This window comes from Gossypium hirsutum, chromosome D06, assembly GCF_007990345.1.
Source record: "Gossypium hirsutum isolate 1008001.06 chromosome D06, Gossypium_hirsutum_v2.1, whole genome shotgun sequence".
NCBI lineage: Eukaryota > Viridiplantae > Streptophyta > Magnoliopsida > Malvales > Malvaceae > Gossypium > Gossypium hirsutum.
In genome coordinates, this window is record NC_053442.1 from 61,092,884 (window position 1) to 61,118,326 (window position 25,443).

The following is a 25,443-nucleotide window of genomic DNA, read 5'->3' on the forward strand; positions in this document are numbered from 1 at the left end:
ATCTCATATTTTCGAGAGTAAGCTTGCATATAGATTTTTTTGTTTAAAATTTATTTTAATTTTAAAAGGATATTCGATTATTTAGGATTAACGCGAGAAAAATCGAAGCCCAGTAAGTTAGGGCACGATTTCTCGAATTTTCTAAATCAGAATATTGCCTTTATTTTCAAAATTTTATGTGTTTAGAAATTTAAAAGGATATTTTGCTATTTGGGTTCAACGAGAAAATCGAGACCCAATAAGTTAGGGTACAATTTCCCGAATCTTAAAACGCGAAATATTGCCTTATTTTAGAAAATTTACCCTTTTAATATTTAAAAACCAAATGCGTGCAATTTTGATTATATTTTTGCAGAGAATTTATTTAAGATGGAAAGGATGCCGTACAAAGTCTATGATGAATATACAAACATACATTTAAAATCCATAATATAATAATGCATTGTAAAATATACACATAGCATAGATATTAATAAATCCTAATGACGAAATGCGTGAATAATAATGTAAGAAATAATATAACAATAACATCAATATGATAATAAAACAAATATAATTCTACTAAATCTAGATTTGAAAACATTTGAAGACAACAAATAAATAATTAATGAAATGAAATTGCAATAACAATAGCAAAAATAAATAAATGAAATAAACAAGACAAAAGATTTACAAAGAATAATAACAAATGAACAAATAGAATAAAACTAACGTAACTTTAACCAAGAATTGAAAATAAACCAATAAATAAAACTAAATAGAATATTAAATAAACTTGTTTTGTATTTTTAAATAAATAAATAAATAAACTAATTAGGGGCATAGTCGAAAATAGACTGAAATTTGGGGTCAAAATCGCAAATAAAAAGGCTCAGGGACTGAACTTGAATGCGCCTAAAGGCTGGAGGACTGTCCAGGAAAAATTCCCCAGTCTTAAAGTGCACCGTTTCAGCACAAGGGACTGTACATGGTCAAATGACCTTATTGAAACGAAAGAAAAATCCGCAGCCCAAATCTAAAAGAAACAAAAAGTTGGATTGCACTTCAGCGCAAAACGGAGTGACTAAATGCATAAATTACCCATCAGGGCAAAGTATGCGCAACCTCCCCCTTAAACGGCGCTGTATTGCAATCACAATAAAGACTAAAAATTTGCTTTATTTTCTGCTGCTTCATTCCCTGCAGAGGACGCAAGAAAAAAATAAAAAGGGAAATCCCCTTTCTCTGCTAGGGTTCCAGGCTTAGCATTGGAACCCCGCCGCCGTCCCTCCTTCCCACTTCTCCGATCGTGCCGCCGTAATAGTTGACGGGCAGAGACGAAAGACGGGCTTTTAATCCCGCTTTTAAGTGTGGTGAATGACACCAGTGAGGGGGAGCCTAAAGAGAAAAAGGAGAAGTCTAACCCCCTTTAGCCCAACCCCGACGACGACGAAAGGATCTCCGTCGACGGAGCCACGCGGCGGTTTCAGGTACTTCTTTTTCCTTTTCTTTTTATTCTATTTTGTTTGTTAAAACTGATTTGTAAAAATAATAATAATAAAAAACAAAAATAAAAGGAAAACAGAAAAAAAACACCACAAAGGCAATCAGATTTCAACCTTTTCAAATCTCTGTTCTATTTTTGATTTTTTCTGATGAGCGTTCGTAAAAAAATACAACGATTAGATTCGGGCTTTTATAGCCGAATTAAAAAAAAACACTTTCTTCTTCTTTACTGTCTGTTAACTACTCGCGTGCCCCTTTTTTTTTGCCATTGTATTTAATTTTTGCAGGCGTCAGACGCGTGGACGACCGGTGGTTGGCGAGCCTTGGGCGGTGGCGGCGTGCGAGGAGGTGGAACGGCGCGCATTGTTGGAGCCTGGCATGCGGCGCTGGGGCTTAGGGTTTGCTCCATTCTGTCGAAATTGTTAAAGTCATTTGGGCCAGGTTTTTTATTTTGGGCCCGTTGGGTGTATTTAATTTTGGCTTTGGGCTACTACTGTAATAGACTGTCTTATTTTGGATTTTGGGTTTCTATTTAGGGCCCGGGTAAAAATGGGCTCTTACAAATATGTCTCCTCAAAGGTCTTAAGAATGCCATTTTTGCCAAACATATGCCTAACATGAACCATCCAGGAATGTTTGCAAAGGTCCTTAATGGCACGCCCCACAACTGAATAAGTTTGTTAATCTTCATTTGCTTGGATCACTTCCATAGTTTTAATCCTATCCATCTCAAGTATCACCTTCTCTAAACCAAGATTCCATGCTAGTTGGAGCCCCTTAAGAACACCCCAAAATTTAGCCGGAACCATAGAACAACAATCAATATTTTTAGAAAAACCAACTACCCAAACCCCCTAATGATCTCATATTAAACCACCTGCGGCAGTAATCTTGGACAATTGGCAAATTGCACCGTCAATATTCCAAAGTGAATTATTATTTATGTACAGGTAATGCCCAAAAATTTAAGCTTGGAAAGAGAAAATCCAAAGAAGGAAATGAGAAAAAAGGAGGCATTAAATTGTTATTGCCTAATGGAACTCATTTTCTCAAATAAAAGGAAAAAGAAAGTTTTTTTTTTGTTTTTGTTTTTGTTTGGCGAGGAAAAAAAAGTGAAAGGAAAATGAAAACAAAATGTTTTTTTTTACATTTTTTATGAAAAATAAATATTATAAAACCTATATATACACACACAAAATAGTTGACCCTATTTTGAAGGAATTAAAGGTGAGTTTGGATGGACGGTGCATTTACCTATTATTAATGTAAAAACAGTGGAGCAATGAGCTTAGATGCTATAATAATATTGTAACATAAGACAAAAAGTAAATTAAACTCACCACATCACATCTAATCGCCCATCCAAGGCTCTTCTCTTACCCGATAAGTTGGGAGGTTATCATGTCAACTCCACTAGGCAATCAATAACACGCAAACCCTAATTTGAAGACTTGGTGGGATTTAATAAAATTAAGAAAAAAAGGGCCTAGAAATTTATTAGGAAAATGACACTATTAAAGTCAATTTCTGTATGAGATTTTTAGGGAGGTCTTTGACTCTTATGAATAGCTGATATATTAAATTGGGATAAATTTCAAAATTGTATATGAATTTTGATTCAATTTATAATTTGATACATAAACTTTGATTTGGAGCAATTAGACATATGAAACTTTGATAATTGTGGTTCAAATATATACATGAAACTTTAATTTTGATTCAATCATACATATTTTAAAAAATAAATACATCAATTTATTTTTATATTGGATAAATATAATTATATGTGTATGCAATATATAAACATAAAGTGATGTTATATAAAAAATTGTGTTAATAATTTGTGAGAATTGATTCAAATCAAAATTTTATGTATAAAATTGCACAAAATTAAAGTTCCTGCATAAAGTTGCACATTAAATCAAAATTCATGTATAGTTTTGAAATTTGTCCCTATTAAAAAAAACATGGTAGAACCATAAAAGCCACTTGCAAATGAGACAACATGTAAGTCATGCATGTTGTCCGGTGGTGGAACTTGACATTAAGTTTTAGAGGTTTAATTAAAAATTTTCAACTATTTTAGAGGTTGAATAAGACATTTTAAAAATTTTAGGGGGCATAATTAAAATTTTTGAAAACTTTGAGAGGACTAGTGAAAACTTTAGAGAGTTCAATTAAAAATTTCAAAACTTTTGTAGGACTTAATTAGATTTTTTAAGAATTATGGAGGGTCTAGTGAAAATTTTTAAAATGTGAAGGATTAAATGATAATTATCAAGATTTTTGAGGACCGAAACCCTCTATCAAGATAGTTAGTATCACACTGTTTCGGTGTACCGTTTTGGATTTATTGATATTTTTGAAAAAAAAATATTTAATATATATATATAAAAACATTTACAAATATCAAATGGATGATATTAAATAAATTTCAAATATAAAATATTCATGCTTCAGCCATTGCACAATGTCACGGTAAAAGTTTTTATTACTATTTTGATAAAAGTTAGAAATTCCATATTTCTAATATTATTCATGCACAATCCTGCCAATACAATTAAGATTAAGCGGAATAGATCAATACGATTGATAAGGATTGAAATTTTAATTCGTGCAGAAAAAGAAATTGATTGTACCGATTTATTATTGAAATGGTACGCACCAACCAGAACCAGTGTGGAACCAACTACATTGATTTAATCCGTTTAAAACTCTAAATAACAAAAATATATAAAAATAAAATTATACTTTACCCTCTTTAAAATTTTCTCCTCAAGAATAAAATTCTTCATCCCTATCCACGTTTGCTGTCACTGTAAGGATAACTTCCTCCATTAATTTGGTATTGAATGGACCAAATTGTGTACTTTTCAATACTAAGATCTGACTTGATCAACGGTGTCAGGGGATAAAGCTTCAATTTTGACAGATATATGCCATTTTCAGTAAAATTTTTCTTTAATGGATTTAATGAAAAATAGTTAAATTGATGAAAATAAATTCAACTTTATTATTTACAATTATTAATTAAATAAGGCTTAAATATTTAATTTTTACTTAAATAAACTTATAAGCTTTAATTTATAGTTAAATAAACCCTTTCTATAAATCGAAAATTCATTTGTAATAACAAGTTAATTTTATGAAAATTAAAACATATATAAAAGCTTTTTTTTTAAATTAAACATAAAAAGGTTACTTTCAGTACAATAAGGGATAAATATCAGAATTATACATGAACTTTAATTTAGTGTAATTATACACGAGAAACTCCAATTGTGGCTCAAATATATACTTAAAACTTTAATTTTGATTTAATCATATACATTTAAAGAAATAAATACATTAGTTTATTTTTATATTGGATAAACATAATTATTTATGTATGCAATGTATAAACATAAAATGATATTATATCAATAATTGTGTTAATAATTTTAAAAAATTAGATCAAATCAAAATTCATATATTCAATTGCACATTAAATCATAGTTCATGTATAGTTTTGAAATTTATCCCGTATAATAAAAATATATAAGATTATTTTTTAAAAAAAAATGAAGAATTAAGGCTTTTTATGCAATTTTCAAATAAAAAATTGAATTATCGAATTTAACATTATTTCAAAAAAAACTAATCCTTTCGAAAATAAAACAACAATATTGGTTAAATTTATTTTCTTTCCTTCCAGATTTAATTATTTTTTAATAATAATAATAATAATAATAATAATAATAATAATAATAAAACACGTGAGGTTAAAATATTTGATGAATAGGTCAAATAGTAAGCCGTTTTAAAATTCAACGCTGTGTTCTTAAACTGGACTACGTTTACCAATGAATCTAAAACAGTTACGTTTACGTAAGTATGTCGTAATTTCAAACCTATTCTCGTGTTGATTAAAAAAATAATTCCGCCAAGTAATCCATTTTAAAAAATTTCATACATTTAGTCGGTTTGGTTAAGAAAATATTAAAAATTTATTGAATTAATTTAATTAACAAAAAATTCGAGTAGTTCGAGCAATTTGACCAATTTTAAAAATAAAATATTTAAGTTTTTATATTAAAATTATTGTATATCCTTATATGTCTATTTTTATTTATAATATAATATATAAAATATACAATAATAAAACTGGTTGAATCTATTTAATTATTGATTCTAGTCAATTGAGTATTAGCTCGATTGACACGAGTATTGTTTCCAATGCAAAAGGACAGGGTACGAGTGCATTGAAGCACATTATCCTCCTATTTATGTGTCATGTTAAAAAAGAAGAAGCTATGATCAGAACTTATAATAAAATTGTTAAAAAAATTATAGAAAATAAGAATGAATTGATTTTCTAAGATTAATTGACTTCAAAGCCAACTAAACTGAATTAACTAAATTTAATCCGTTTCCTAAAAGTAATAGCACAAATTATCTTAGATAAGTTGAATCCTTTGTTTTAAAAACAGCTTTAATTTTCACCATTTTAGTGTTGCTCTTTTCAATGTGAACATAACCTTAGACAATATAGTAATCAACATTAATATAAATTATTATTAATTGGTCAATCTTGTAGGGCTAAGAGGAAATGGTGATGAGGAAGAGGTGTTGAAGTCTAAGGTCACTCTCACTTTGACGAAGTCGGTCATTTCTTTTTGGAATGATTTTCTCTTCATTATTGTAACCAAACTCAACTCTATAAAAACCCCATTGTTTTGGATCCAATATTTTAAAATTAAAAAGATCAACACAAGATATCCAAGAAGAAAGCTAGCTCTACTTGAATATATCGAGAGATTAGAGAGAGTTTTTGAAGTAACTTGAGTTGCAGAAAGCTTGAAAAATGAGCACGACAATGGCGCCACCGCCCCCGGTGGTTGATACTGAAAAATTAGCACGTTCATTGGAGGAGACACCGACATGGGCTGTTGCAGTGGTGTGTTTAGTTATTGTTGTTGTTTCAATCTTCATCGAACATGGCATTCACATGCTCGGCAAGGTATGTTTAATTTTATTTTTTTAAAACCCCTTTTCAATTTTATAAATTATAACTAAATTTCGAGTTTTTACTGATAACTCAATCAGTTCATTTAATCATCCTTACAAAGGAGACTAAAAATGATTTTTCATTATCAATCAAAAAGTTAATTATTAAGAGGGATTAAATTTGAAATTATCTCATTTCATTAAGGGAGCTAAAGGCTTGTAACCGAAAGGTTAATCGAACTAAATTACTATTAACCGAATTAATCGAACTTTTTGATCTTTCAACTGTTAATCGAAACGAAATTTTTAAAAATATATACTCAAACTAAAATATCTCAATTAATTTGACAGGTTAATTGAAATTTATCTGTTTCATTTTTTTTGTTAAAACAAGTATAAAATATATATAAAAAATTAATGTTCATTTGACCGATTTAACCAAATTAATTGAATTAACCAAAATAGTAATAGCATAATACATATAATATATAATATTATTTATTAAGTTAAGTTAATTTGGTTAATTACCCGATTTTGAACCAAATTAATCGTTAATCAAAATTCCGAAAAAACTTTAACCAACCTTGGTTGAACTAGATCAGTTAACTGACTGATTAACCGAATTAGATCAGTTCGATCGATTAATTCAGTTTTAACCGAAATTTGAACACCTCTATACCAACCTCCACTTTGCCATGTTTCAGAATTCAAAATTTAGTCATCCTTAAAAGATGATATCAAATTATTTCGAAATTCAAATATTAATATTTGTAATCTTATTCTTCAACTTACGATATTTTTTGAGAGTTTTCTAATTTCAATTTGATGATACGAGATTAGATATCACTTTTATCTGTAGTTATATGGTTTGATTGAATTAATTATTTAATCTGTTAATATTTATTCATGATATTTTTACGAAAAAAAATAAGTTTTTTTTTTCATATATAAGACATTGTTGCATACTCTTTTACATAGTGGTTGAAGAAAAGGAATAAACCAGCTCTTTACGAAGCACTCGACAAGGTTAAAATAGGTAATTGATTTTTTTTCTTTTTTCCTTTTTAAATATTCAAAATTTTAAAAAATATATATGTGAAAATATGAAGACTTTTGTATTTGTGTGTTGCAGAGCTGATGCTGATGGGATTTATATCATTCCTACTAACTATACTTAAAGACAGTATAGCTGACATTTGCATATCAAAAAGCGTTGCGGACACGTGGCATCCTTGTGATAAGAATTCCAAGGCTAAATACCCTCCTAAAGAGACTGATAAATGTCGAGAAAAGGCATGCCATTTATTATTCATTTTTCTATAATGGGTCTCATAATTGCCGCTTCCAATAATATTATTTTCAATATTTAGACTTATTTTTTAAAAAAAAATGTAACGTGCTTTATCATATATATTTAATATAAATACAAATATTACTTTTTAGATATATTTCAAAGATTAATTTTGAATTAAAATTTGAAATTTCAGGGAAAAGTAGCATTTGTGTCGACATATGGAATCCACCAGCTTCATGTATTCATCTTTGTGTTGGCAATCTCTCATATTCTGTATTGCATTACCACCTATGTTTTGGGAAGTTACAAGGTATTTTTTTAAACTATTTGATATAAAATTATTTAAGATTATCTTTATCTTATCTAAATAATATTTTTGGACCGCAGATGAAGACGTGGAAGACTTGGGAAAATGAAACCAAGACTGTTGAATATCAATATTACAATGGTATTTTATAATGAAATTCTCCTTCTTCTTTTTTTTAACTTGTTATTTCATAAAATTGGAAAGGACTATATAATCAATTTACTATTTTGGAGGTCCAATGCCACTGCCTCCAGACTTATTTATATACTTAAAAAAATGTTTTTTATTTTAATTAAAACTGAATAAAAATTAATTTTGTTAATAAATAATGAGTATTTTTTTCTTGTTTATGATAATGAAGATCCTGAGAGGTTCAGATTTGCAAGGGACACTTCATTTGGACGTAGACATTTGAGCTTTTGGAGTAGCTCCACTTTATCTGTTTGGATTGTAAGTAAAATCAAATTTTAAATTATTTAAAATAAAAATTATCCAAAACTTAATTATGATAATTAATATTATTATCTGTTTAAATATTTATTCATTGTCAGGTGTGTTTCTTTAGACAATTTTATGGGTCAGTTACAAAGGTTGATTACTTGACATTGAGACATGGATTTATCATGGTAAGTTAAAAGTCTAGATTTAGGTTACAATTTCATATTTTTTATTTATTTGTGGCATTGTTTTTATTGTAATAGATTATGGTGAATATTGATTATAATGTCGTGTTGCAATTGTTTTTAGGCACATTTGCCACCAGAAAGGGAAACAAAATTCGATTTTCAGAAATACATAGAAAGATCATTAGAAGATGATTTTAAAGTTGTAGTTGGAATCAGGTTAGTGCTCTTTTTTTTTTTGTTTGAATTCGAGAGTAAACGTTAGATACAAATACATGTTCTATTCGAATATATTCAAACATGACAAACTTATAATGTCATATGAATTTGCAGTCCTATCATATGGTTTATTGCAGTCTTCTTCCTTCTTGCCTATACACATGGTAAGAATTTTCGTATACAATATCCATCATTTATGAATGTAATGAATGTTATCACGATCTAAATAGATTGAAACCCGACAGGATGGAGATCTTATTTGTGGCTTCCTTTTATCCCCTTAATTGTAAGTACAATTTATGCATGTTAAAACATAATGGATTACAATAATGCTTGAATTTGGAGCTTTTGCTTATTTCAGATAATTCTAATGGTTGGAACCAAGCTGCAAGTGATCATAACAAAAATGGGGTTAAGGATTCAAGAGAGAGGGGGTGTGGTGAAGGGTACACCACTGGTTGAACCAGGCGATGAACTCTTCTGGTTCGGCCGCCCTAGCTTCCTCCTCCTTCTCATTCACATCGTTCTTTTTACGGTAATAATTTTCGCTTCAAACCTAGCTTTTTATGTCAGATTATTGAAAAACAACATAGTATGAATATCCTGATTTCATTTGTGCAGAATGCATTTCAACTGGCCTTTTTCGTGTGGAGCACGGTAAGCAAAAACCTAAACCCCGTGTTTGTTTCCTGAGAAAATGTTTTGATTAGCTTATCTAACACTTTCTTTTTATCCTATTCAGTATGAATTCACCATAAATTCTTGCTACCATGAGAAAGTTGAAGATATCGTCATTAGAATCTCTATGGGGTGAGTTTTTCTTTTTCAGCTAAGATCATAATAAATATATATATTAAAGATTTGAAAAAAAATGAAAGCAAAATACTGATAATATATATTTGCAAATTTCAGGGTCATTATACAGGTTCTTTGCAGTTACGTCACTCTTCCACTCTATGCTTTAGTGAACCAGGTAATAAATTAGATGGGTTCAATCTTAGATGAAGATATTATAAATTTAGTTTGATATAGTCTTAATTGTAATAATTATTTTCATCTATTGATATATAATTTTGGTAATTCTTTTATTTTAAATTCTAATAAACTCGAACCTAAACCTGAATTTCGAACCCTAAACTCAAACTCGAGTTCAAGGTCTGAATTCGAGGTTCCAATCATTAAATAGTTGAAAAGTATTTTCTCCTATTAATCCAAATAATTTTAAAAGAATATTATATTATTAATTTATATATTTGTATTTGTGTACAGATGGGAACAAAGATAAGACCAACAATCTTCAATGAAAGAGTTGCTGATGCACTTAAGAATTGGCGTGACACAGCGAAGGAAAATACTAAACACGGCAGGCGTTCGGAGAATACAACGCCATTTTCAAGCAGGCCGGGAACTCCAACACGTGGGATGTCTCCGGTCCATCTTCTGCATAACTATCCCCGAAAACGTGAGGAAAGTGGTCATACGTCTCCGGCGCATTCAGACTTTGAGAACGACAATTGGGATCCGGCCGATACGTTTGCCAACTCTTCAAGTCACCGAGATATCGGTGTTCCTGAAGTCCGTCGTGGTGGATCGCAATTAGAAATGAGGGAAGTTGCAAACGTGAGGGTTCTAGAATCTAGAGCTTCACAAAGGGTATCGACGTCATCTCGGATAGCTCGAACACAACACGAGATCGATATTAGTCCGTCGAGTTTTTCCTTTGCAAAAAGATGATCGAAACCAATGATATAAAACGTGTTAAACGGTTGAATCTCGTGTATGACCTGATGATTAAGATGTTCGTGTGATCTATATTCGAGTAATTAGGGTTTTGCTTTATTCTTATAATTCACAAAGAAAAACATGTTAATATCAAGGACGGGAAGGGCTTTTTTTTTTTAACTTGTATTATTAGGTTTTATTAGATTCAATGTTGCATCATAATGTGTTAGAATTTGATAGGATAATTGCTTGTAATTTTGGAAATTACTTTTGAAATAAAATTGCTTAATTTTTTATTTTTCTATAAATAATTTTTAAATAATTTAAAAGAAGAATTTATTGGTAGTTGACGTGGATAACTAAAAAAATTGAGTACACTTCAATTTCAATTTTGAAAATAATAAAAGATAATTATCCTTGTTATGTATATATAATACATTGGTATCATCTTCTCCTATTTTACGCTTTGTTATGTATATAAGTAGTTTGTGTACAAGCCCAAGTTTTGACCCAGGGCCCAATAATAAATTTTAACCTAAAAACTACCCAGGCCCAACTAGCCTAATCCAATACCCACAAACCCAATAACCCAACTAGCCTAACCCAATACCCACAAACCCAATAACCCACCTAAACACTAACCCATACCAGCAGACCCAATTACAATGCCCCCATCACCTACCCTCTGCCATCGCCACCAACTCCGCCGTTCACCTGCTTTCTGCCACCGTCCCATCACCCCACTTGCCTGCAAAAGAGAAAATCACGCAAAGAAGGACAAAACAGTAGTAGAGACAATAGGAAAATTGTAAAATGGCTATTTAAAAGCCATTCAAACGGAAGAAAAGGGATTTTTTTGTGGGTGTAAAACCGATTAAAAAACAATTGTAAAAGAGAGGATTTCAAGAAATAAGAAGTAAAAAAAACAGATTCAAGGACTTTGCTTTCGGTATAAGATCTATTCCTCTTTTATTTATTTATTTATTTATTTTTCTTTATTTTCCTTCTTTCTCAAACTGTTTATATACATACATATATTTCTTTAGTTTTTCCTTTTTTAACTATTATACATATATATTGAAAAAAGTTTAAAAAAAGAAAAAAGGAAAAAACGCACCTTTTCAACTTTCCGGCCACCGTGGACGGCGGCGCCGTCATCGGTGACCGGTGACAGGCGGCCGGCACGGCGGGGGTCGGCCCGTCCTCTGGCCGGATTCTGGGCTGAGAAAGGGAAAGGGGAGAGATTTTAAGAGAAGGAAAATTTTTAAAAAAGGAGGGCTGAAAGTGAAGTGTTTTGAAAAAAACTGGGTTTAAATAGGCTTTTAAAACGACGTCGTTTTGGGCAGCCTTCTCAGGCACCAAAACGGCGCTGTTTTGATCTGACCCATTGGCCGACCCGACCCGCTCCTGGAGGATCCGCGTGTTTTCGACGGAAGGGCTAATTGCACCTTTAGCCCTTCCGCTTTTTAATGGTTTTATAATAAAGTCTTTTATTTTTTTAAATTTGGCCCGCGATTTTTGCGCCTATTCTAATTTGGTCCTGAACGAAATGGCGCGCTAAAGGTTGGGAATATTTGCTCAATCAGCCCTCCATTCTTCGGGCGCATTATTTTTTGGTCCCTCGGGACCCCTTTTTTCGTTTATTTGCATTTTAAGCTCCAAATTTCGTCTCAAAATTCGATTTAGCCCTTTGTTTTATTATTTTTAGCTATTTTATTAATAACATTGATAAATTATATATTATTATGACTGTTATTATAGTTTGTTATTGTTAATATATTATTGTTTGTGTTTACTTATTTAAGTTTAAAGTGTAGGTGTCTTATTATAGTTATTATTATATAATTTTTATGTTTTATAATCCATATATATGTAAATCCATATACGTATTCATATTTTTATTTTTATTTTCTTTTATATGCTTACATATATGTACATATTTACATTGTTTTATTATATATATGTACTTTTATATTTTTTATAATTTTAATCATATTGTTATTTACTTATTTATTTAAGTTCTCATGATTATTTTAAGAGAATATTTTATTTTTATTTGCTTATACATTTGTTATTTTGTGAATTGTTGGTTTGTTCTTTTATTTATTTTATTTTGATTGCTATTGCTTGTATTATTTTTTTATATACTTTTGTATTTATTATGGTTTTGCCATGCATATCAACAATGTAATTTGTTTTCACATTCTCTTATTACGACTTCGTGTTTCGTTTTACTCAATATGTCAAAACTTGTTTTAAATAAATGGCATTTTGTGTTTAGATTCGAGAGGATCGTACCCTAACTTACTGGGTTTCGATTTTTACGATAAATCTAAATGCACGAATTTTTCGAACTCAAATTTCAAAACGATCTCGGGATTTAAAAAAGGAAATACGTCCTAACTTACTGGTCGTGAACTCATTTTTAAACCCGAGATGGCTAAAATATCTTTTAAATAAGTAAAATTCTGGCATTCATTCACGTATTGGGAATTTGAGACATTGTATTCTAACTTACTGGATATGATTCTCTTTCTCGAATAATGTGAAATATGCCCACTTTCCTAAAAAAATTTTCAACGTTTTAATACAAGGATCGTATTTTTTTTAAATTCTTCTAAGTTTTCAATTTTCGACATTAAGACATTAAGTAATCAACTAAGGTACCAATTTTGGGCGTATCGAGGGTGCTAATCCTTCCTCGTGCGTAACCGACTCCCGAACCCGTTTTCTGAATTTCGCGGACCAAACTTGTTGTTTTAATAAAATCAAACCGTTTATTAAAAACAACCGCTTTTCGAGGTGATCCAATCACACCTTATAAAAAAGATTGGTGGCGACTCCTGTTTCATTTTTTCAAAACCCAAGTCGACCCCGTTTTTATCCAAAAAACTGGTGTCAACAGCTTGGCGACTCCACTGGGGACAATAAGTGAGTCGAGCCACGAGTTGATTATTTTTTGTCTTTTTGTCGAAAATCAAAAACTTGGTTTAAATATACGATCCTTTCATCGCATTTCATTGCTTTTATTACAATTTTCATCGTTGTGGTTTATAATTGCTTGTGTTAGTTTAAGTTTTTGTATCTTTCTGCACATTGCATTGCATGACCGTTGGTCACACCCTTTTAAGTGGGAGTGAGAAACTACGCCTTCGTGAGGTTTTCACCTCCGCATGGGATAGTGAATCGCTTTCGGGATACATCCGTACCTATGTCTTCGTGAGATTTTCATCTCCGCATGGCCATAGGGAAATGTATCCCCTTGAATCGAACTTGGTCCGTATGAGCCTATAATGGGTGAGGATCGAGGAATTTGCTGGTTCAGGTACCCTACTTTAGAACCAAACCACATGTAATGAGCCATAGGAACCGACCTAGGTAGAGCTACTCTAAATTTTTAGTGCTTACCTAAATGAATGTTGTATTCATTTGTCGCTTATTTTAAATCTTATTCTGTGTTTAATGCTAATTTACTTTGTTTGTGATTGCATGGCATCTTCATTCTAAAAGAGGTGTTAATTTACGTTCAGTTTCTTGGTAGAAAGCTTATCATGGAAAAGGGGTTTGTTGATAAAGTAGAGGATAATGCGGCTGTGCGAATATGGGCTGAAACGACACAACGGGAGAAAGGCGATAGTCTTACCGAAGGGTACGTGTCATAATTGTGGGATTTTACTCGTATCAGTGTAATCCAGAATGACCTTCGAGAAATGAAAGAAGTCTGGGATCAATGGGATGTCGAGGCCAAGCAGCTGTTCTATTGTAACTACGGTGACCTACCTTATCTGCTTAGTGTCAAAGTGGACAAGTATTTATTCCGAGCCCTTGCTCAGTTTTGGAATCCTGCCTACAGTTGTTTCACTTTTGGGAAGGTAGATTTGACGCCTACTGTGGAGGAGTATACGACCTTGCTTCGGTGCCCAAAGATTCAAGTCGACAAGGCTTATTCCAGAGCTGCTTGTGTCCCTCCGTTGTTAAGGAAATTAATGAACATCACTGGGATGAGCGAGTAGTGGGTCGCTGCCCGGATCCAACAGAAGGGCGACAGTAAATGTGTTCCTTGGAAAAGTTTGCGAGATTTGGTGCTTGTACATCCTGACTTAAAGAAAAGGGTCGATGTCTTCGCTTTAGGTATCTATGGACTAGTGGTTTTCCCCAAAGCTTTAGGACACATAGACGAGGCTGTATCTGATTTGTTTGATCGGCTTAGTAAAGGGGTTACACCGGTTCCGGCAATACTCGCTGAAACTTTTAGATCCTTAAATGCGTGTCGAAAAGCAGGGGAGGGAAGGTTTATTGGATGCGCGCAGCTCTTATTGGCATGGTTCCACAGCCACTTCTGGAAAGTCGAAAAGGTATCTTATCGGGTATTCTCCGATAGCTACTCCCCTCTAGGAGAATTGGTGGCCACGCCAAGACGGGAAGATATTTCAGAAGAAAAATGGATAGAGATACTTCAGAATCTCTAGGATGAAGATATTGAATGGAGGGCTCCTTGGTTAATTCCTGATGAGATATTGTACCGATGTGGAGATTTTGACTGGGTTCCGCTGCTCGGGATATGGGGAGCTATCGGATATGCTCCTCTACTCGTATCAAGACAGTATAGATCACGACAATTCATACCAGCAACGCAGGGGTTGGCTTATAGTGATTTTTCTTATAGGGAGGACAATTACAAGAAGAAGGTTCGGGAAATATCTAGTGCTTGGAACCAGACTCGTCGGATGAAGATCTTAGCCGTGGGTCCGACAATTACCCCCAAGTATGGTCAGTGGCGTGATCAAAGGATCAACGACAACATCCCGGCGTCAAATTCAGAAACTGCTCGATCTTTAGAGGAACACTTACAAGTTTTGCCTTCTGAGGTAGAAATCATCAAACAAGAATTTGAAAAAAGGAGTTTAGAATTGGGGAAGAAAATAGAACAACTAGAGGAAGAAAAAATGCAGTTAGGACTGGATGTGGACATTCAAAGGTTAGAGGCCGATAAATTGAGAAAAGGAAAGAACAAAGCAGAAGAAGATTTAGACAGCCTGAAGACAGATTACAAGAAGTTGCGTAGGTCGGTAAGAACTGCTGGCTTGGGTAAAACGCCAGAACAATGGCGACAAGAAATTCAGGAGGAAAAGACGAAAGCTAATCAATGGGAAAAGAAATTTCAGGATACTCGGGCTCGAGAAGTCGCATTGGGAAAGAGTCTACTAGTTTGCCAAGACGAGAAGACGGAGTTGAAGGTCCGGATAACTGAACTAGAAAGATCGCTTCACCAGTACTGTAATCGTAATGCTACGGTTGAATTAAGGGCGAGCTTAGACAAAATTGAAGAATTAAAAAGACAAATAGAAGGGCTAGAGAATGCATTGCAAAATAGTGAAATCCGGATAGAGCTTCTGGAAGAAAGTAATGAGCAGTGGCAAAGACAATTCCGTCGGTCTCAAGAGCAGATTGGAGAAAGAGATTATATTATGGGAGAGGCGGTGACTCAAGTGCGCGAAGTAGCTGATCATCTGCAAACTCTAGCGGTTCAGGCTGATCTATTAAGTTTGAAGTATGAGTCAGAGTCGGACAGGGGCCGAGAATTAGCTTGGCTTCTTAGAAAGGTTAAGGCTTTAAGTGTAAGGGCAAAGCCATATATGTAGTCTATTTTATGTAAAGAAACTCTTTATCTAGTAAAGTTTTCTAATGAAGTTGAATTAGAATCAGTGCCTCTTTTTCTTTGCATTCTTTTCATGCATTGCATCACATCACATGCATTAATGACCATTAAAAACCTAATCGAATAAAATCATTTCAGTTAACCTGGAAAACCAACAAAGTTACGGCACCCGAGCTAAGACAAAAATTATGGACCAAAGGTTGGAGAAGCTAGAGCGACTTCAAAAGAAATGCAAGACCAGTTGCAGGCGCAAATGAAAGAGCAAATAGAAAAGATTCAGCGTGACATGGTGCAAAAGATGGAGGAGTCCCAAAATGATCTGGTGGCTAAGATGACGCAATTATTGAAGGGAGTAGATAAGGGTAAAGGTCCTGTGATTGTTAGTAAAGAAGAAAACAATGGTGAACCACTTTATCCTCGCAAGTACAGACTGAGCTACATCCGCGGAGACCCTCTGTGTCGGTTAGGCCCCAGCAGTTCCAGGGCGATGCTTCAATCCCAATGAATTTTCAACCCGGAGCGGGCTTTAATCCCGGTGATAGCCCGAATAATATTGCTGTCCTAGATCTTGACGAGATGGTTGAAAAGGACAAGGCGAAGGAGGAATTTCCAAAACAATTTGAGGAGAAATGGAAATGGATAGAAGAGAAGTTTAGGGCAATAGAAAGCATCGAAAGCTATGGAATAGATGCAAAAGATCTGAGCTTGGTTCCGGACTTGGTGCTCCCTTACAAATTTAAGATGCCGGAATTTGAGAAATACAACGGGACTAGTTGCCCAGGATCCCATATTACTATGTTTTGTAGAAGAATGACGGGGCATATTAATAATGATCAATTATTAATACATTGCTTTCAGGAAAGTCTTACGGGAGCGGCGTCAAAGTGGTACAATCAGCTGAGCCGAGCTAAAATTGCTACTTGGAGGGATTTAGCACATGCTTTCCTGAGACAATACAATCATGTCTCAGAAATGATGCCTGACAGGATAACTCTGCAAAATTTAGAGAAGAAATCGAACGAAAGCTTCAGACAATATGCGCAGAGGTGGCGAGAGGTGGCGGTTCAGGTCCAACCACCGCTTTTGGAAAAAGAGATGACGACGCTTTTTATTAATACTTTGAAAGCCCCGTTCATCACTCACATGTTGGGAAGTGCTTCAAAAAATTTCTCGGATATAATCATGAATGGTGAAATGATTGAGCATGCCATTAAAAGTGGAAAAATAGATGGAGGAGAAAATAATAGGAGGGCACCCCCGAGGAAAAGAGAAAATGAAGTGAATAATGTGAATGCTTATGGTAGGTCAATTACCGTGAATCAACCAAAGAAAGTGGTTGCTAATCAACAGGGATCATCAAGACAAGAGTCAGGAGCTAGGCAAACTACTGAAAAACCCCAATTCACGCCAATCCCGATGTCATACAAGGAGTTGTATCAGACTTTATTCGATGCACATGTTGTTGCTCCTCGTTACTTGAGTCCTCTACAACCCCCGTATCCAAAATGGTATGATACGAACGCGCAATGTGATTATCATGCGGGAATTTCTGGGCACTCGATAGAAAATTGTACTGCCTTCAAGAAGGTAGTAGAAGGACTTATCAATTTAGGTGTTGTCAAACTTGACGACTCACCGAACGCAAAGAATCCGTTACCAAATCACGCAGATAAGGGGGTGAATATGGTTAGCGAAGGTACGGGAGAAGAAGTCAAGACTGACATTGCTGAAGTAAAAACTCCATTGAAACGGGTCTGGAAAGAAATGGCGAAAAGAGGTTTGGTTATTTCAGATTCTGAGGAAGGGCATGAGATGGGAAATTATTGTGAATTTCACCATAAAACAGGGCACGAAATCCAAGAATGTGAAGGATTTAAGGCTTTGGTTCAAAGCATGATGGATAACAAGGAGATGAGGTTTTACGAAGATGCGAAAGAAATGAGGAGTATATGCGCGACAGAGTTGGGAACAAAGGCTCCAAATCATCCTGTGGTCATTATCTCACGCCCTAAGGATAATGAGGTTAGGGCTCAGGTAACACCGAAAATTGTAATCCAGAAACCATCAAATTTCTCTTATAGGGATAACAAAATGGTGCCGTGGAATTACGGGTGTAATGTGACCATTTTGGGAAAAGAAGCAGAAAGAAATCAGGAAACAGGTTCTTACACGCGCAATGGAAAAAGATATGACGCTCAAGCAGAGTCGTCCAGGGAAGAGAATTGGAAGAAAGAACAGAGGAAAGGGAAAGCAGTAGAAGTTGAACCATTGGTAAATGAACCAATAAAAGAAGAGGAGGCAAAGGAGTTTCTGAAGTTTTTGAAACACAGTGAATACAGTGTTGTGGAGCAACTACACAAACAGCTAGCCCGCATTTCTGTATTAGCTTTACTCTTAAACTCAGAAGTACATCGGAATGCACTATTAAAGGTGCTAAACGAAACATATGTGGCTGACGATATTTCGGTAAACAAGCTGGATCGGCTGATCAACAATATTGGTGCTGACAATTTTATCTTCTTCAGTGATGATGAAATACCATCCGGAGGAAGAGGTTCTACTAAAGCCCTACATGTTACTGTCCGATGCAAAGGGTACACACTCCCGGGGGCCTTGGTTGATAATGGATCTGCACTAAATGTATTGCCTTTGTCCACTCTTAGTCGATTACCAATAGACAGTTCGCACATGAAAGCATGCTAGAGCATAGTAAGAGCATTTGATGGAACAAAAAAGGAGGTTATGGGGAGAATTGAGGTACCATTAAGGATTGGCCCAGTCAATTATGAGGTGGATTTCTTGGTGATGGATATTAAACCCTCCTACAACTGTCTATTGGGGAGACCGTGGATACACTCAGCAGGGGCAGTACCTTCATCATTACATCAGAAGGTGAAGTTGGTATCGGAGGATCGGTTGGTAACAATAGATGCAGAGGAGGATATTATCGCAATGATGACTAGCGATGCACCTTATGTGGACATCAACGATGAGGCACTAGAATGTTCATTTCGGTCGTTAGAATTTGTGAACGCGATGTTTATTGCGGAGGGAAATAGAATCCCAGTACCGAAAATATCCAGGACCACTGAGATGGGATTGCGATTGATGGTAGGAAGAGGAGCCTTACCCGGAAAAGGATTGGGAAAATATCTTCAGGGAAGGATTGAGGCACCAATGCCGAAGGAAAAGTTTGATAGATTTGGTTTAGGGTACAAGCCAGACATGAAGCAGAAGAAGAAAGAAGTAGAGAAGAAGGGCGCGTTTGAATGGACATGAAGCTAAGTGTGAGCCTTTAACCTTTCCCCACATATCTACATCTTTTGTGTCGGGAGGATTTATTCATTCTGAATGTGGAGTGTCCGGTAGCGGCATGAGAGGAATGTTGGAAAACGTTTATACTAACGCCATAGAAGCAACGGAAAGGAGGGCTTTGTTGGAGATCTGCCCTTATGAGCCTGGAAGCGAGCTAAACAATTGGACTGCTGAAGAAATCCCTGTAGTCTTTAGGGCTTATTCAGAGTAATGCTCAAAACATTCCTGTTGTTTGTTGGCCTAGAAACGATATGAAATCTTTTGTGAAATAGGCATTGGGCCTAAATATCATTATTTTAATGAAATACGTGTCTACGTTCATCTCGATCAGTCATTTTTTTTCCTTTCGTATTTTTCATTTGGTTGATTGTCTTACAAATAATTCTTTCATTTGTAATTCTTTTGCACAAACATATTCATAAATTTATATTCTTGGTATATTCTTTGATCTGCCCACATAGGTCTTCAGATATCAATGACATGAGTGACGCTGCCTCAAACGCGGAACCTATTTTTGAGCAAGAGGTGTGTTCAGAGGGATCCCATGACTTTGAAAATGACGAAGATTATGATGCATCTCCGGACTTGTTAAGAATGATGGAACAAGAGGATAAGCATATCCTACCTCATAAGGAATCGTTAGAAATAGTGAGCCTAGAGGATGGAAAGGAGGTGAAAATTGGAACTGAAATCACCGCAAAGACAAGGCAAGACCTCATTAATTTGCTCCGAGAGTTCAAGGATGTTTTCGCGTGGTCGTACCAAGATATGCCTGGGCTAAGTACTAACATTGTGGTGCATCGTCTGCCCATAAAGGAGGATTGTAAACCCGTTCAACAGAAGCTTAGGAGAATGAGACCTGACATTGTGTTGAAAATAAGAGGAGAAGTCAAAAGACAATTCGACGCTGGTTTCTTACAAGAGGTCAAGTATTCGGATTGGGTAGCCAACATCGTCCCTGTTCCCAAAAAAGATGGAAATGTACGAATGTGTGTGGATTATAGGGATTTGAACAAGGCTAGTCCAAAGGACAACTTTCCACTGCCTCACATTGATACTTTGGTAGATAACACGGCGGGCTATTCATTGTTTTCTTTCATGGACGGTTTCTCTGGATACAATCAAATAAAGATGCATCCTGGAGACATGAGAAAAATCACATTCATTACCTTATGGGGAACATTCTGTTACAAGGTAATGCCCTTCGGATTGAAGAATGCGGGAGCAACGTATCAAAGAGCTATGGTGACTTTGTTTCACGACATGATGCACAAGGAGATCGAAGTCTATGTTGACGATATGATCGCGAAGTCTAGAACGGAAGAAGAGCATGTTCAGGTCTTGAAAAGGTTATTTTTGATATTAAAGAAATTTCAGCTCAAGCTTAACCCGGCCAAATGCACGTTTGGAGCCAGATCAGGGAAGTTATTAGGCTTCATAGTTAGCAAAAGGGGGATCGAGGTTGACCCAGACAAAGTAAAGGCAATACGAGATTTACCTCCCCCGCGCACTCAGAAGGAGGTTCGAGGTTTCCTAGGGAGGCTGAATTACATTGCTCGGTTCATCTCACAACTGACAGAGAAATGTGATCCAGTATTCCGGCTCTTAAAGAACATAATCCGGGTGAATGGGATGAAGAGTGTCAGAGGGCTTTCGATAGGATAAAGCAGTACTTGGCTAATACTCCAGTCTTATCACCTCCAAGTCCAGATAGGCCATTGATATTGTATCTAACAGTGTTGGAGAATTCCATGGGATGCGTATTGGGCCAACATGATGAGACGGGAAAGAAAGAAAAGGCAATATACTATCTCAGTAAGAAATTTACCGATTGCGAAATGAGGTACTCATCAATTGAGAAGTTGTGTTGTGCTCTAATCTGGGCAACCCGAAGACTGAGGCAGTATATGTTGTATCACACGACTTGGTTGATTTCAAAGTTAGATCCTTTAAAATATATGATGGAATCGACTGCTTTGAACGGGAGAATGGCTAGATGGCAGATCTTGCTCTCAGAATTTGATATAGTATATGTCAGTCAGAAGGCCATAAAGGGAAGTGCAATAGCCGATTTCCTAGCTAGTAGAGCCTTGGAGGACTATAAATCTTTGAATTTCGATTTTCCAAACGAGGACTTGATGTATGTGGCGAATACTGAAGAAAATCCTCAAATGGATCACGTATGGAAGTTAAATTTTGATGGAGCTTCAAATGCTACGGGTAATGGAGTTGGGGCAGTCTTGGTATCCCCAAGTGGAGATCATTATCCTGTTGCTAGCAAGTTGGACTTCGATTGTACAAATAACATGGCAGAATATGAAGCATGTATTATGGGCATTCGTGCAGCCATTGAACGGAACATCAAAGTACTAAGAGTATACGGGGATTCAGCGTTGGTGATATACCAACTCAAAGGGGAGTGGGAGACTAGAGATCCTAAGCTAATCGGTTATAGAAAACTAGTTCTTGAATTGGCTGAGGAGTTTGACGATATCACCTTCTATTACCTCCCACGGGAGGAAAACCAAATGGCTGATGCATTAGCTACTCTAGCTTCGATGATTCAGGTGAATAGACTTGAGGCAATGAGGCCTGTTCAGATGAGTATTCTGAGACCCCGGCTAATTGCTGCAATATTGAGGAGGAGGGAAAAGATGATTGTCCTTGGTATCGGAGTATCTTACAATATGTGAAGAATCGGGAATACCCTGATCAAGCGACAGAGAATGACAAAAGAACTCTGAGAAAGATAGCCATTGAATATGTCTTAGATGGAGAAGTGTTATATAAAAGAAGGAAGGATCAAGTACTGTTAAGATGTGTGGATGCTGTGGAAGCCAAGAAAATTTTGGAAGAAGTCCATGAGGGTATTTGTGGGACGCACGCCAGTGGTTTCACGATGGCCAGACAGATCATGAGATTTGGGTACTATTGGCCCACCATGGAAGGAGATTGTATTGATCATGCCAGGAAATGCCACAAATGCCAAATTTACGGAGACAAAATACACGCGCCTCCTTCACCTCTTCACGTCATGACCTCTCCTTGGCCGTTTTCCATGTGGGGTATGGATGTTATTGGGCCAATATCACCAAAGGCTTCTAATGGGCATCGCTTCATCTTCGTAGTAATTGATTACTTTACCAAGTGGGTGGAGGCTGCTTCATATGCAAATGTCACAAAAGCAGTAGTCAGCAAATTCTTGAAGAAGGAGATCATTTGTCGATATGGGATGCCTGAGAGGATCATATCCGACAATGCGATGAACTTGAATAATAGCACAATAGCTGAAGTTTGTAGCAAATTTAAAATTAAGCATCATAACTCATCGCCGTATCGTCCCAAAATGAATGGTGCAGTGGAGGCGGCCAATAAAAACATTAAAAGGATTGTGGGGAAAATGACTGAAACTTACAAGGATTGGCATGAGAAGTTATCATTTGCTCTCCTTGCCTATCGAACATCTGTTAGAACTTCTACTGGGGCAACGCCTTTTTCTCTGGTTTATGGAATGGAGGCAGTATTACCCATTGAAGTTGAAATCCCTTCTCTACGGGTGTTATCTGAGCTACAATTGGATGAAGCCGATTGGATCCAATCTCGGTACGATCAGTTGAACCTAATAGAAGAAAAGAGGCTAAGAGCTATTCACCATGGGCAAATGTACCAGAAACGAATGATGCAGCCTATAATAAAAAGGTTCGCCCCCGAGAATTTCGAGAAGGGGACTTGGTACTAAAAAAGATTCTTCCTATGCAAAAAGATTATAGAGGAAAATGGATGCCAAATTGGGAAGGCCCTTATGTTGTAAAGAAGGCCTTTTCTGGTGGAGCTTTGATCCTATGCGAGATGGATGGCAAAAGTTTACCAAATCCTGTAAACGCAGACTCCGTCAAGAAATATTTCACATGAAAGAAAGGGGAACCAAAGTGAAAACCCGTAAAGGGCGCTTTGCTTCCTAAAAAAAAAAAAAAAAACTTTGGATTGGCTAAGGTGAAAACCCGTAAAGGGCACTTTGAGACCAAAGAGGGCTTGAGTCGAAAACCCGAAAAGGGCGACTCAAGTATTGGGCAGGATTGGAGCATCAGGACTTGAGCGGATCAAATTTTGATCAGGGGCATATGATGATCTTGCTTTGCCAATAAGAAAGGATATGCAACATCTTGGAACATTGACAGAGTATTGCAGATCTCCTGAACACATGTCAAACTTAGAAGGGTCTTCGGAAAGTTTGTACGGAGAAACTCAAGCGGCGATAACTGGGGCACCTAGTTCTTAGGTGTATTCTTGAAAATACATTTTTATTTTCTTTCTTTCTTCCTTTCCTTTTGTGAAAACGTACATTCTCAATCCACTTCTTTGTTACCTTTCTTTCGCCATCTTTGATGTTTTATTTGAGTTATAATCAGAACTAGCTTTATTCTTATCCATTGTTATGATCTTTTTGCAAACATGTTGCATAGGAATAATGATTAACGAACTAATAAAACTTTCAGGAATGAAGTTTTGCACATTACTCTGGAAAATTTCTAAATAATATAGGGACCTGAAACATGACTAATGTTTAGAACACGCCAATTTTAAAGGTTGGAAATCTAAGAAGGAAGAGTCTAAGTTAAAGACTATCCTTTTAGATTTTGTCGTCTAAACATTGATTGAACAAAATGACAAGCTGTCGTGTTAATTACAAAGCTTAAATGAACAAGCAAGCAATGATCATCAGGCAATAGGAAAGGTTACCTCGGAGAAGAGAGCCTTCACTTGCTCATAAGACTTTGGTACGACACCTTGAGAATGGTGTAGGAAACCAGAACGGTTCAGATCCTATATCCCCGAATTGTGATAAAAGAGGACAGAGGAAAAGCCACACATTTCCACCCTTAGATTGCTGTGAGAGAATGATGGTACAAATTTTGGCGTCCCAGTGGATATAACTTTGAGGTTTACAATGGGGACAGTCTGGCTAAATGTTTCTTCAGAAAATCAGTCAAGCGAGAAGGCGTTGTAGCACATCAGTCACAAAACCTTGATAAACTTCGAGTAGTGATAACCTAAGCGAGATCATTCTCGGAAAAATAAAATTCTACATTCATGCAAACACCATTCACATATGTCAAGTTAGGAGCATTTGTTTCATTTTGATCATGTCATCCTAATCATTAGGCATAATTAGGTTTATTATACAGGTCTTATCTCCCTGAGATTACAGTGGAACAGACCAAAGAATTTTAGATCTTATCTCCCTGAGATTACAGCGGAGCAGATCAAGGATAGTAATCCTATCTCCTTGAGATTACAATGGAGCGGATTAAAGGATCTTATCTCTCTGAAGTTACAGTAGAGAAGATCACATCAGGTCTTATCTCCCTGAGATTACAGTGGAACAGACCAAAGAATTTCAGATCTTATCTCCCTGAGGTTACAGTGGAGCAGATTGAAGCCAGAGATCTTATCTCCCTGAGATTACAGCGGAGCAGATCGAAGACACTATCCTATCTCCCTGAAGTTACAGTGGAGCGGATTAAATAAGAGATCTTATCCCCTGAGATTACAGCGGAGCAGATCGAAGACACTATCCTATCTCCCTGAAGTTACGGTGGAGCGGATTAAAGGATCTTATCTCTCTGAGGTTACAGCAGAGTAGATCGCATCAAGTCTTATTTCCCTGAAGATGCAGTGGAACAGGCTGAAAACAATAAGGCGTGTCTCCCTAAAGTTGTAGCGGAGCAGACAGAAGATAGTGATTCTTATCATGTCTAATCTTATTCCCCTAAAGTTGTAGTAGAATAGATGGAAGCGAAGTCACAACCTTGTCTCTCTGAAGTTGCAGTAA

The 25,443-nt window shown here is 35.6% G+C and overlaps 1 protein-coding gene and 1 long non-coding RNA gene across 2 annotated transcripts; both read left to right on the forward strand.

Annotated features, from left to right (window-relative positions):
- The first annotated feature begins 1,032 nt into the window (after positions 1-1,032).
- On the forward strand, positions 1,033-2,003 carry LOC107891177 (uncharacterized). Its single transcript, XR_001682134.2, has 2 exons — positions 1,033-1,469; positions 1,773-2,003. It is a non-coding gene; the product is annotated as an uncharacterized lncRNA (long non-coding RNA).
- Positions 2,004-6,171: 4,168 nt separating this feature from the next.
- On the forward strand, positions 6,172-10,932 carry LOC107892519 (MLO-like protein 6). The gene is made up of 15 exons (XM_041096038.1): positions 6,172-6,484; positions 7,450-7,507; positions 7,604-7,764; positions 7,959-8,075; positions 8,153-8,213; positions 8,434-8,522; positions 8,624-8,698; positions 8,820-8,914; positions 9,029-9,078; positions 9,160-9,200; positions 9,276-9,449; positions 9,536-9,571; positions 9,657-9,724; positions 9,827-9,887; positions 10,184-10,932. Exons 1-15 carry the CDS (start codon positions 6,329-6,331, stop codon positions 10,646-10,648), a joined length of 1,707 nt encoding a protein of 568 aa, XP_040951972.1. The 5' UTR covers positions 6,172-6,328; the 3' UTR covers positions 10,649-10,932.
- The last annotated feature ends 14,511 nt before the right edge of the window (positions 10,933-25,443 follow it).

Excerpts from the sequence above, each read along its gene's own strand:
- LOC107892519 (XM_041096038.1), top strand. The coding sequence starts at position 6,329 with ATGAGCACGACAATGGCGCCACCGCCCCCGGTGGTTGATACTGAAAAA. Across the intron at positions 7,765-7,958 it reads CTGATAAATGTCGAGAAAAG|GGAAAAGTAGCATTTGTGTC; the intron begins GCATGCCATTTA and ends TTGAAATTTCAG. Across the intron at positions 9,201-9,275 it reads TTCCTTTTATCCCCTTAATT|ATAATTCTAATGGTTGGAAC; the intron begins GTAAGTACAATT and ends TGCTTATTTCAG.